This window comes from Lingula anatina, chromosome 2 (genome assembly GCF_051362555.1).
Source record: "Lingula anatina isolate TDL-2025a chromosome 2, LinAna3.0, whole genome shotgun sequence".
Taxonomy (NCBI): domain Eukaryota; kingdom Metazoa; phylum Brachiopoda; class Lingulata; order Lingulida; family Lingulidae; genus Lingula; species Lingula anatina.
This window is the reverse complement of record NC_141768.1, coordinates 12798630-12812366: the sequence shown is the minus strand read 5'-3', so window position 1 is coordinate 12812366 and position 13737 is coordinate 12798630. Positions and strand designations below refer to the sequence as shown.

The 13737-nt window shown below is 34.5% G+C and overlaps 1 protein-coding gene across 1 annotated transcript in view; it reads right to left on the bottom strand.

Moving 5' to 3' along the window:
• The window catches only part of LOC106170837 (uncharacterized), a 67551-nt gene that overhangs the window by 19066 nt on the left and 34748 nt on the right, over positions 1–13737 (bottom strand). The window contains exons 34-55 of the mRNA XM_087007340.1: positions 13254–13553; positions 12897–12950; positions 11767–12012; positions 10836–11141; positions 10377–10415; positions 9668–9973; positions 8588–8683; positions 7963–8250; positions 7611–7658; positions 7120–7170; positions 6739–6801; positions 5905–5970; positions 4934–4969; positions 4521–4574; positions 4136–4201; positions 3895–3948; positions 3241–3294; positions 2848–2901; positions 2268–2552; positions 1318–1599; positions 945–1023; positions 295–498 (exon numbers count right to left, since the gene is read on the bottom strand). Of these exons, the coding sequence (XP_086863466.1) occupies positions 295–498; positions 945–1023; positions 1318–1599; positions 2268–2552; positions 2848–2901; positions 3241–3294; positions 3895–3948; positions 4136–4201; positions 4521–4574; positions 4934–4969; positions 5905–5970; positions 6739–6801; positions 7120–7170; positions 7611–7658; positions 7963–8250; positions 8588–8683; positions 9668–9973; positions 10377–10415; positions 10836–11141; positions 11767–12012; positions 12897–12950; positions 13254–13553 (3031 nt within the window). The remainder of the gene's footprint in view (positions 1–294; positions 499–944; positions 1024–1317; positions 1600–2267; positions 2553–2847; positions 2902–3240; positions 3295–3894; positions 3949–4135; positions 4202–4520; positions 4575–4933; positions 4970–5904; positions 5971–6738; positions 6802–7119; positions 7171–7610; positions 7659–7962; positions 8251–8587; positions 8684–9667; positions 9974–10376; positions 10416–10835; positions 11142–11766; positions 12013–12896; positions 12951–13253; positions 13554–13737) is intronic.

Here is a 13737-nt window from a genome sequence, read left to right as displayed (position 1 = left end):
AACTGGTTGAAATTTTACCACTTAATTTAGATGGTTTTTTCATTATTTTTATATTTCTTTGGGCTTGTTAATTTTGATTTTGACTGTTTACTCTTAAACCCACTACTATGAGTGACCAGTGGACTGAAAAGTGTCATTATAGAAGCTTTGTAAGTAACCCTTCTGCGAGATCATTCTGCATATGTAACTCACTACAAAAAAAAAAAAAAAAAAAAAAAAAAAAAAAAAAAAAAAAAAAAAAAAAAATTAACCTCAACAAACAATTTGCATTTTCACAACAAAGTCAAAAGATACAGGTCAGAAACCATAACCAGTCTCTTGGGTGTCTCGTAGGCATCCACCAGTTTTGCTATAAGCCTGTGATTTGCTTTCTTCCATGTGTCCAGTATGGGGCGGAGGTCCTGCTTGTCATCTTCATCCCGCACCTGGAGGTATTTAGCAGCATACTCGTGACCAGTGCACCGCTCTATTACTCTTCTGACAATACCACATGAGCCCCTGAAGTAAATGATACAATTCATTGCTGAAAGATTTAATTACATGCAAGATTTACTTTAATATCCTTTGCTTGCAACAAACACTGAAAATGAGCAACATTTATTCAAAATCAAAATATACATATAGTGCTTGAAGTTTGTGAGTAATTACCACATTTCTTTTAGGATTTAAGATGGAACAGTACATTGTTAATTACAAAATCAGTTAATTTGCAAGATGAACTGAGCTCATAAGCAATATAACAAAAGAAAAGCTTCATAAAACTGCTAACAAAAATATCTTATCACAATTGCAAATACACAGAGAAGTTGGCAATACTCAAAATATCTATGATAACCAAGTATTAGTACATTTGTAATATGCCATAAGGCTTTGCATTCTACAAGGCTCAAGAAAGTTCTTTATTGGGGTCTCAAAGCCAATTCAAAGCAAATGTCAATATCTACCTTCCCAGCTCTTCCAGAATATGATAGTGGTCCTCAAGATACAAAGGTTTAAATTCAATTTCCACAGGTTCGGGCAGGTCTTGAAAGTAAAAGAACAGCAATCAACAGATCAAAATGCTATTTTGAATTTTAAATAAATAACCCTTTTTATTACAATAAAAATACCATGATAACATGATAACTGATGAATAATTTATGTAAAATATCTGAATAAAGCATTTCTACAAACAGAAATACATAAATGAGTACCAGTATATGAAGGTACAGTAGTTAATGCTGTGCCATCCCAAAAGAATTAGTTGATATTTCCTATACATTGTCAGATGTTTGTATTTAACAGACATTTTTCAAAACTGGACAAGATATTCCTTACCTTCCACATGCACATTAGCAGAGCAGAACACTTTCCCTGCCAGGTTCTCTGCCACGCAAGTGTACAGGCCGCCATCTTTGTCTATGGCGTTGTTGATGTTCAGCGTCCACTTGTCTGGCCCCTCCTGCTGAATGCTGACACGGTATGATCCTGGCAGTGCCCGCCAGTCCTTCATCCACTTTACATCTGGATACGGGATGCCGTCGACCCGGCACTCCAGATGTCCTGACGTACGCACTGGGATGAAAATGTCTTTAATTGGCTCTAAGAATGTTGGTGGATCTGAAAGATATACATGTATATTAGACTTTAATTAATCAAAATGTATGTTTTGTAACAAGAGTGACTGGCAAAATACCACTTATAAGGTAACACCCCCCTCTCCACATACTCACAAGTATCCCAGTACAAACATACACTAAAAATGTATCATGGTCATTTATAACAATTTGTCAATGATAAAGATACACTCCTACTCTCTGACTGATTCAGTGCATAAACTTAGGTCTGTCATGATATATACTATGTACTAGTACTGGTACATGCAGATATGATTAAATCTACTAAGGGTGTATTCCCAGAGATTTAGATCGATCCAGAGATTAAGATTTAGATCGACCTAACTCCCTGGGGGTTCACGCTAAATTGCAGTCAGCCAAGTGTGCACCATAGTTAATTACCCCCTTATAGCTTTTAGTAGGCGGGACAGACGCTTAAGCCGGCTAAGCTGACAGTATTCTAGTGAGACTCCCCACAGGGATAGATCGATCTAAAATCTATGGAAATGGGGTCTTAATGTCTACATATCATGTTCAAACTATAGCTCTCACACAAAGTCCCTAACAATAACTGTACTGTCATGTTAAAACTAACTTACACAACCACAGGTAGCACACAGACTTTTCATTTTAAAACTATCATATTAAAACCAATGTACCAGCATAACTTACCTGCCAGTTCCAACCTAATGGTCGTGCAGTCTTGACCAAGGTCATTCTGAGCCCAGATCTTATAGTCTCCCACATCCTTGGGGGTCATCCTATTAAACTCCAGGGTACAAAGTCCATTTGGAGCCAAGTAGGAGTTGAATCGTTCCCCAAGAGGGAGCTTCTCCTCGCCCTTGTACCACCTGATCTTAGGTGGTGGGTAGGCATGGACGTACACTATAATCTTAGCTGCTTTGGTCTCTGCAGCATACTGAGTAGGGTTGTCCACAGTGAAATAGGGGATACAGGCTGGTAGAGACAGAAATTGTTTCAAATTGATTTCCATTATACACAGTGTGTGTGTGTGTGTGTGTGTGTGTGTGTGTGTGTGTGTGTGTGATTATTAGTGTGTGCTTCTATGCAAATTTGTGTTAGCTGGAAAAATCCTGTTTAAATTTATGATAAGCTTGGTATGTTATGTCAGTGATGTAAAATTTTATACAAAATGAACTAAGTCCTGCAACTATCTCCATAGAAAGAAACACAGTGAAGCCAGACTGTTTTTAAATTGTAAACATCATTTGAAAAGTGTGCTTTTCCTTACGTTTCTCCACAGTTTGGGGTGTTTGAGACCTCCGGGGTGAATCCAGTGATCTCTCTGAAAAACAAGAAAATGAAAAATAGTTAAAAATAAACAATGAAAATTCAGTAAAAATGCTTTCTTCTTGATTATGAATATTCGAACAGAAGTTTGGCAAGTCTTTTTTTTTTTTTTTTTACAAAATTATCACATAAAAAGTTATTTATTTAATGTATTAATATATTCCTTCAGCAATCATTTCTTAGTAATACCTGAAGTAACATTCAAATATATTTTCTGAAAACCAAAGTTGCGGTCATGTCTTACAATTTTTAGGAGTATAAATGACATGACAAATTTTGAAAAAAAATTAAGGAAATAAACAAAGACTTTGACATTTATAAACCATTATCTTACCTCTTTGCTTTCTTGGTTTAATGGAGGCATCCCCAACTTCAGTTGGTGTGTAATCTATAAGAGAAAAAGATAAAATTAAATGTTAATATTCAAATAATGTTATACCATTTCCTTATACAGTTTTTAAGCTGGGTAACAATGTTTCAGTAATTCTGTATTTTCAAAATAAATCTCTGGCATTTATCTTGCAAATGAACAAATCAAAATATTCATTTTCCCCCTGAAATTACACTGTCACAGATGACATTCAGTGTACAGAATGAAAAGGTAGACTTAGGGTCAGAAAATGTCTAAATTGATAAGCTGTACAATAATGGTGCCTGAAAACTGAAAATTAAACACACACACACACACACACACACACACACACACACACACAAAAAAAAAAAAAAAAAAAAAAAAAAATGAACCCATCTGCCAAAGCCTTAGATGGCACAGAAAAACATTCATTCATATAACATAAAGTAGCATCTATATTTTTCAACCACCTGTATGCAATCAACCATGTGCTTGGTGATTATTCAAATAGCATTTCAAAATATGGTTTTCTAAATTGTTCTGATTGTGTTAGTTGAGACAGCAATATGTTACAACAATTGTGTTCAGTGTGTTAGGTAAAACAGTGCTGACACAACTGAAAGAGGAATACATTACCTCTGGACCTGGACTTGGTTTTTCTGGAGGATGGAGGAGGGGTGGGAGAGAAGTCTGAAACAGTGAAGTAGGGTAACTAGTAGTGCATGTGCTATTAATCAAATGGTTTGATAAGAAAAGACGGAAATAAACAGTGCCAAAGGTTTCTATAAAGAATAAAACATTAATAAATCTGCTTTCTAAAGAGAAAAACATACTCCAGTTTATGAAGATATGTTGAAGAAAAAGATATAAAACTCACCAGTATATTTCTTCACCCTAAATGTGGAGGGTCCTGTGTGGGGGGTATAGGTAGAGGGAGAATAATCTAAAAGATGATGAAGATAAGGGATGGGATAGAAAAACTGCTATATTCAGAAAGAACATTACACGCCTCATTACAAGATATTTGCTGTATATTGGTTAAAAGGTCAAAATGAAGTCTAAAATAAATGAATAAATAAATAAATAACAATAATAATAAGCACCAAAAATGCAAGTAAATTATCCCTCTAACAGTACTGGTCTAGTACTTAAATGTTCCCCTTTTCTCACAAGCCATGTTATAAAGAACAGTGAGGTTCAAATACAAGTAGTCTAAGACAACAGAATAGAAGTGATGCATGCAAGAGTTGAAAACTTTTTACCTCTGATGTAAGTGGTGGTAGTGGAGACAGGGTGACGGACAGCAGGTTCCGAGGCTACAGAAAAATATAGAATGTTGGTGTGAAGACCACTACGAGGTGAACAGTGTGTAGCATAATGCTAGTATTAATAGGGCTGGTTTAAAAATATCTAAATAAAAAATTAATGGTGGTGGAACTAAAAAGTGTAAAAATATGGAAATTCTCAGGGTTGTGTCTATTCCTTACCTCTAATTAAATGATTACAGAATCGGATGGAAATTAACGAAAAAAAAATAACTTAATGGTACTATTCAATAACTCAAAATAAACTGGGTGCAATAAGTCTTTTCTTATTTTGGCTTGTAAAATTATCACCATTATTATATTTTCTAATCTCATTATGAGAAGAAAAATATAAAAACCACTTCATGTACCTCTCCTTCTATGCCTTGAAGAACTTGGTGTGTATTCTGAAAGAGGGAAGGTAAGGAGAACATGATAAAGTGAACAGACTAGCTAAGGTGGCAAGGGGGTACAGAGGGCAAGATATCCTTTTACGTCATATATTTTACATGAAATGAAAACTGAGTTTCACCTGACATCATCTGATTTCAAATAGATATCTATAACAGTGCAATACTACTCTCCAACCTGAAGTACATGTAACTGACTAAAATGTATAGAATAAGATGAGTAAAAAAATGGTATATTTTAAATATAGCAGTCCAAGATAATCTGGGACTTTCAGCTGTTGACCTATATAATTGTTTTATCATCTACAGAATCCATCCTCCAACTAGTTTAAAAAACTTGGTGGTTTTAGTTGCATTAATTTTTGAACAGCATTTCCACTATGTGAATAAGAATGGAAAGCCTCAAAATTTGCAATTCTATATAATAACATGAAAAATATGATAAAAAAGGTCAACTGATATGAGATTAAAAGAAAATATGAGAAGGAAAGAATATAAAACAGACAAGTAGATTTAAAAAAGACAATAATAACAGAGCATACAGACAAAGATAAACAATGATGAAACTAAGTAGTCTGTAAGCAATAAATAAAGTCATGGGATCAATAAATTGACAGACATGAAAGAAGAAATAATGTTTTTTTCATATATTATTTTGCAACAGGTACTTATTAGTATGAATCAAAAATCAAAACTTGTTTAGACATATGTTACTAAATCACATTTTAAAAATTAATTGGTCTTAACAAAGATGATTTTTGCAACTTAAGGTCATCTGAAGAGTTATTCAGAGATGACTTAAGAACTAAATGTAAATTAAATTTTTATTTCTCAAAGTTATATGGATGTCCTTAAAATCTTCATCTTCATTACTGCCTGTCATTCTACAGCCCATGCAGTGCATATAACACTACAAAAGTGAATAACTTTACCTCTGGACCGTGTAGAGCTAGGCGGCAAGGGTTTAGTGTATTTATCTAGCAGTAACCAGGTTTTAGCTGCAATGGGGTGACAAAATAGGAAGATGCAGAACATATAAATATATATATAGTGAGATGAAATCCACTGTGATAACAGAGCTAAACTCATATAAGTGTGAAGTATAGATCAAAAACAGCAAGCTACATGTAGTAGAACTGCTATAAGTGCTTAAACTGCAGGGAATGAACATATAGACATTTTAAATTTACAGGTGCTGAGAAAGCAGCTTGAAATATTATACATTAACATATTATACAACAACAGCTACAACAGAGGGAGTGGGAATATTACTAGCTAAAAATATAGCGAGATTGCAAGAGCATTATAAAGTTTGAAACCAGCTAGTTTCAACATGAATTATACATGTATAAATTACATGGAAGCCTTTTTAACATAGCAGCAATGAACAGCACATACAGTGATACTCATCTCATCAGTCAAAAAGCAGTGAGAATTATAAACATGTTCTTTGACATTTAGAGTTTTGAAGCTTCTACATGCAAGTTTATACCTCCTAACACTGCTGAACCAAAATTTTAGTCATCTGAATTTATTAATAATTTTGTGTTTGAAAGCAGGGTACAATGTGTCAGTGTTATCTCTGAGTGACAGAATAAAAGAAAACAAAGTATAACATCAACATATTTCACAGCCAATGTTCCTGATGTATAACATATCTGAATCAAAATTCCTGTTAAGACTCAAACTTTGCTCATTGTGTTACTGAAAATGCTTAAACAAAAAGTGAGTGTTTCACTGAAAAAACAAACAAACAGATACATTACCTGAGAATGGTCTGTCTGTGGTAAGGGGAGGTTTGGTGGGAGGGGTGTAGTGGTGGGTGGAGTCTGAAAGGGGAATAAATGACACATGTCAGTCATACATCATTTGGAAAAGATGTGAAAATTCCTAGAGTTTATTTGATTCAAAGACAATAAATAAATAAATAAATAAATAAAACAAAAATTATTTCTTTATCAAAATGCAACTGAATGCATCATTAGAATTAATGATGTATGGCTCCAAAATGACAGGTCAAAAAATAATTAAACGTAATGTACAAAAATAAATATGTAATGAAAAATTAAATAAAATAATGAGTGCCGAGAAATACATAAACCATATTCTTAAGCAATGTATTTTTTCTGAAAGTGCAGTAATCTTACATTTGTCTGTTTTCTTGATAGTTGGCAATGGAGAAACGGAAGGTAAACTTGCTATAATAGAAAAGAACAGAGCATGTGCAGGTGGTGGGTGACAGAGATGTGCTCTCTAAAGTAAGGAATTAAATAAATCCAGAAAAGTTGCATTGTTTTAACACATGTATGTGCCATAAGTCGGTGATAAATTTTACAAAAAAAAAAAAGCATGAGAGCATTAAATTCTATGACTAAAACTTGAACGTTAAAAATTATCTAAAACCTAATGGAACCTAATACATGAAAATGTACCAAGACGTCAGAATATATAAAATATGACATTTTTGTCAAATACCATGACATATCCCTAGAACAAGTCAAGCACTCTATATTATATTTACACTTTCTTAACAATCTAAAAGATAAAATGTATAGAGAACACAACAATTAAGTGTACATATACAAGTCTGTCAGAAGCAAATGTAACTGCTCCACATGAAACAAGCAGATGAAATTACCTCTTCTGCCAGAAGCCAATGGGGATGGGGTATAGGATCTTTCATAGTCTGTAAAACAATAGTGAGTTAAAGCACAGAAAAGTTTAACATAGAAAATATGATCATCATTATGGTCAATAGTGCAACATAGACTGGAAAAAATGATAGATAAGATGAATTAAGCATGGCAGTAAACTGTGGTATAAATGACAATGTAAAAGTAAACTGCGGTAGATGTGACAATCAAAAGTTGCAGTGAAAGTGAAGTGTGGTACACATGGCATTTCAGTAAAATGTGTTAAATGTAACAATTAAGTGTGGTAGGTGTGAAAGAAATGAAAATATCACAGATTTGACAGCAAACCCATCTAACCTTTAGTTCTATTGGTGGGAGAGTAGGAGCGGACAGCTGGCGAATAGGTACTTCTGATTGGAGAGTAAGATCTCCCAGTTGGAGAGTAAGATCTCCCAGTTGGAGAGTAAGATCGACTAGCTGGTGAGTAGGATCTATCAACAGGAGTATAGGATCTGCCAACAGGGGAGTAAGATCTCTCAGTGCTAGAGTAGGATCTTCCTGATGGTGCATAAGGTCTCTCAGTAGAGGTCTGAGTGGGTCTTGCATCCAGTGAGTGAGAACGAGGGAGTGGGGGAAGATCTCTCTCTAAAATGAATATAAATAAGAATAATAACAGCACACCAAAAGAAGTTCTTTCAAATTGTTACTTTGTACATGTTTCTTTCTCTCTCTCTCTCCTTCTCTCTCCATCATATAGCAGGCTATTCACCTCTCTCAGTTATAAATATTGCAAATTTAATAGCTATAAAACTGATAGTGCAAACTTCTGAGCAAAAAAATGAAACAAACTTCTTGGCACTGTTCAAGATTATCTGAAAATTGATAAAAATTAGTCTTTTAAATGCATGAGTCTGTCCAATATTAAGAGCCTATATTTCAATATTGAGCTACCCATCTAAAGCTGAATATTATAGCTTTCTACCTGTTATTTTAGTCAGAGGGGATCTGCCAGCAGTGGTTGGAGAGTAGGATCTGCTTCTTGGAGAGTACTCATCCCTCATGTGAGCAGGGAGAGAAGCTGTAAGGAATGGGAGAACCAGTGGGAATGTGGACAGAAGAAACAGAGAGTTAAAACACATTTCTGTGGCTTTAAAGTTAAAGTTTGTTTATATTGTTCTGGTCACTGCTAAATGTACTCATTTTACACTTTCAAAAAGTGCAAATAACACATTTCACTGTACACTTCAAATAAAGATCTATTAATTTATACAGTATAAGTTCAATTTATAAAGCTATGTTTAGTTTTGGTTTATTAATCAATGGATAACAGAATGAAAATAAATATTTCTGTACAAAAAATATTATGGAAATGCTGAATCAATGCAAAATTAGCACCAATGAATTGTAAAAATTCCTTTACCAATAATAAAGATATGTTGATTCAATGCATAATTGGAATCAGTTGTTAGATTTAGTATTCATTCAACTAATTACAGATAGAAATATAAGATACTACAGCACTATTCCCTATGTCTAAACTACTTATTCATGTTAGACAAGCTTAGTATATATCATACAGATTTACTGTAGATCAATACAAAAATAAGTGTTTAATATGAAAATACACTTTGCTAATAGTTGCACATGATTCATAATTTGGAGCAATGAACATAGTTTTTAGGTTTGAACACAAAGAGGACAGCATATACAATTTTGGGACAAAAAATTATTATACAAATTTGCCTGTCAACCATCACTCTGCTGGATAAAAAAAACACACCCTATTGCATGTTTTAACAGTTCTTTTTCCTTAACCAAGCCAAGTATATGGTTACATGCATTCTTTGCATTTTTATTTTTCATTAAATACATGTTATTATGATCAGTTATTTCAGTACTTAAAAGAGATGCAACATACCTTTAGGCATTTAGACATAAATAAACATAACGCAATTACAAACCCTGAACATTCTCTTTAAGTTGATTTTAAAAAAATATTTTCAAGAATATTTTCCCATCTTCAACAATGACACTTGAAATCAACAGGCAGTGTCAAACTTACCTCGTCTTGCAGCTCCCTTGATCGCAACAGGAGATGTGGGTTCACTGACACCACGTTCAGTTTCTGCTATTATTCTATACAAATATTCCTTATCGGGCCTCAGCTCCCTTATGACATATCTATTATCATGCAGACCCCTTGTAAGGGGTTTCCAGTCATTGAGAGAAGGATCAGCAAACTCAACGACGTAAGAGTAGCGCTTTGGGGGTCTATAGATGGGTAGCGTGCTAGGAGGTGACCAGCTGAGCTCTGCTCGCCTGCCGTCGTATCTGGAGACTCGTGGTTTGTCGATGAAAAAGACTGGGGCTAAAAGGACAGGAAGAGACAGGCATGCATCTAGCTAGCTAGCATTAGACAGCTGTGTTAAGTACGCATGTCTGTTGTATAGAAATCAAATAATCTTAGTCCTAAGCATGTTGTTATGATGGAAACTATATATAAAGCAATTGGCTATATTTGTATTGAAGGGGATTAGTTACATTTGTTATGATCACTGCTAAACAGAGTCAAATGTGCAAGATTCTCTATACATTAGGAGCATCGCAGCCAATATTTCTGAGCAATCTGAAATCAAAGAAATGGTTTATCCAAATTTTATGGATAAATATGTCTGTCATATAGACTGCATGGGTAAAACATAATAAAGCCTCTGAGTCTACTACATTTCTACACCTAAAACATATTATATTTCATCCTCTATGCCACTTACCCTTTCTTGGTTTGTAATATAGTCCATAGTCTTCCTTATCTGTGCAAGGGAAAGTAGAGGAAGGGTAAGATGTGCAATATTATTACAAAAGAAGATGAATTAGATGTACAGAGTATAGTTATTTGTGCATAGGAAATAGCATGGAAAGGTAACCTGACAGCTAAACATTGGTATATACTCTAAGAGAATGTTCTGTGCGAGGAAAGAATTCATCTATATCCAACAATTTGTTGTCAGTTCTCAGGAATGCTGCATTTCTGTCTGTGATCACCCTTAAAATTTCAGAGCATGATGCTCACACAGGTATCCATGAGAACAGGTAAAACATATACCCAAGAATGGTCCAGCAACAAACATGGCTACCAACCGTAAAAATAACTGATAAAGTTGGGAATATGTCCTACACAAATATCAAGAAGAGTTTTTCTTCTCTTTCCTTTCAAGCAGTAAAATTCTTACCTGGTTTTCTGAACAAGTATGTGGATACTGGCAAGGTTGGTTCGCCAATTCCAAACTCATTCTCCGGCCTCACACGCAGTATGTAGTCCTTGTTCTTATCCAGTCCTCTCACAGTATAACAGAAATCAGTTAGATTGGTGGCAAGCTGTCTCCAGTCAGTGTGATGTGGCTCCCGACACTCCACAATGTAAGTAATGGCTGATGGGATACCCTTATCTGACGTCTGCGCTGGTGACCATGACAGTTTGAAAGAATCACCATGGTAATCACAGATGGTGGGCTTGTGAGGCAGGAACTCTGGTGGAGCTGGAATGATGTGGTGTTTCTATGTTAGAAAATAATTCTCTTCATTCTGAAAATGTTTCTGGCCAAAATGAATTAGATCGCCTTCCACATCTTATTGTTTATCATTAATTCTTTTTAACAATAATTCATTCAGGTCAATAAAACAACAGCTACTACAATCTTAGAACACTTATACTTAATACAATTATTTATTCATGTTAAAAAAATATCCAGTCCTTCTTGTCAGATCATAAACACAAAGAGCATGACACAAGACACAGCACCACAATAACACTTCAGACAGAGGGCAGCCCATGCAATTCTTTCATATGCAATCACAAGTATAAACATTGTCACCTTTTTCTTTACATCTTTTTAATTTGGTCGCAATGTTCTGTTCAGTAATATGGAATGATTGCACATCAAGTTCCAATAGCCGCTTGTTTTTTTTGTTTTTTTTTTCTAATTCCAGTTAAATGCATCAGTTTAATTTCTGTATTTTCTTAGAGTCAAACACATACATGTACTGTATTTCCATTAAATTCTATAATCAACTTCAAAACACATTCAAAGCCCAAGTGATTTCTCAAACACAGGACAGTAAAGACAGAAGAGAGTAAAAAGAAGACAAAACACAAACCCTTACCACCATAGTCATTAATATCAGAAGTGTCAAAAGAATAAAGAGTTTCAGGTGGCACTGACGTTGCTCTGGGTGATGACCCAATGAGAGCAGACGACAGTCCAATAAGAGCAGACGGCAAAGAGGAAGGTGAAGGACTCCTGGCTCTAGTGTGGCTCCGGGATGGTGCCGGTGGTGCTGGTGAAGGTTCTTCAGTGAACCAAGGTGAAAGGGCATAGGGAAGGGACCATCTTCTGGATTTATCATAATCTGAAGGGTGAATCAAGTTGAGCATTCCACACACACAGAGAAAAAACAACAAACTTCATTATAATTGTATTAAAAACTTAAAGATAGGATAAACAATATCAAAAGTGGAATAAAATAAATTTACTACTGCTACATTGAAGCAAATAGCAAAACAAGTTGATGCTGAAGATATCTGCAATCAGTGACCACAAGACAAAAGTCTACTAAAATTCTACAAAAAAAAAAAAAAAAAAAAAAAAATACAAAGCACAAATGACACTTGCAAAGAGAAAAGAAAGTGAAATCTAATCACCAATATTGTCCTTATTAAAAATTACTCAACTAATTGATTCAAAGAATGAACTGCTGTAAATTCAAAATCAGTTAACTTAAAATAAATAAGTGCAGTTGCCAAAATATCAAAGATAGCATTTTTGACATCTTTGGAGGAAAATATTGGTGAATAGAAGATAAAGCCCAGCTGATTTTAAGAAAATGTAGAAATAGTCTGCAGCCAATATGGGTGCAGTATTGTATCATTAGATATCAGAGAATTTATTTCTACAAATATACCGATTTGAAAATTCTGAATGTTTTCTCAGGCAAATATCGCAGAGTATTAAGCATTTCTAAGGTAGACTTTAAATTTACCAATCATATTAATCAAAAGCATTGTAAAAACAAATTCTTATGATCAAAATAATTTTTGCAAATACATAAAGGACTTCAACTGTGATTTTCCAAAAATGTAGTAATAACACTCAAATACCTGCTTGACATTCAGAAGTTTTAATATATGATATAGAAAGATTAGAGATTCTCCATAGAATATTCAGATATATAAATGCAAATACACTATTTGAATTTGTACTAAAGAAGCTGGTTATTACCTCCCCACCACCTACCTTCAGCTCTCCTGTCTCTGTAAAAATCTGGCGATGGACGATAATCAAATGGAGCTGAAGAAAACATAAACCAAGTCTTTAAACCAAGGCCCACACTATCAACCAAATGAGCTTTTGTTTTTCTAATTTTTGTTTTCAAAATATAATCAAAAACTAAACTGGTATAGTGAATTGTCTTTTTCAAATACACAATCAAAAGGAAACCAAAAGATACAAGGATGGATGTCTTGTGAAAGCTCTACTTAATGATCCTTCCTTTTTCATTTTAATTTATAATGTCTGTGTAGCAAAGAATAAGTGATTGAACAGAATGCCCTCTATGTCACAAGTAAGGAGAACCAATGGCAAAGCACTCACCTCTTTTCCTATACAAATATGTCGGCACAGGCACAGAGGGTTCACCAGGTCCATATTCATTGACAGGGATGACACGGAACATGTAATCCTTCTCTGGATCTAAATGGTTGACACTGAAGTGATGCCCATTGACTCCAGTGGCCAGTTCTCTCCACTGCTGACTTGGCTCTCTCATCTCTATAGTGTAAGTGACCAGTGGTGACCCAAGGTGTCCAGGCATGACCACTGGTGACCAGTGGAGACGTAGTGAGTGGTTGTCATAGCCCGTGATGTAAGGTTTCTCACTTAACCGAGGAGGCACTAAATAAACAATCAAAAGTGTATTTTGTCTGTAACTTTCATATTGTTTAAACTTTTTACTTAATCTGCAATCTTTTATCATTATCTTGCTTTGTTTTAATAGTCCTGAGGACTATTGTAAAAATTTTTCTAGTTGAGAGAAAGGTTATCACCATCATTATTATTATCATTGTTATTACAGCCA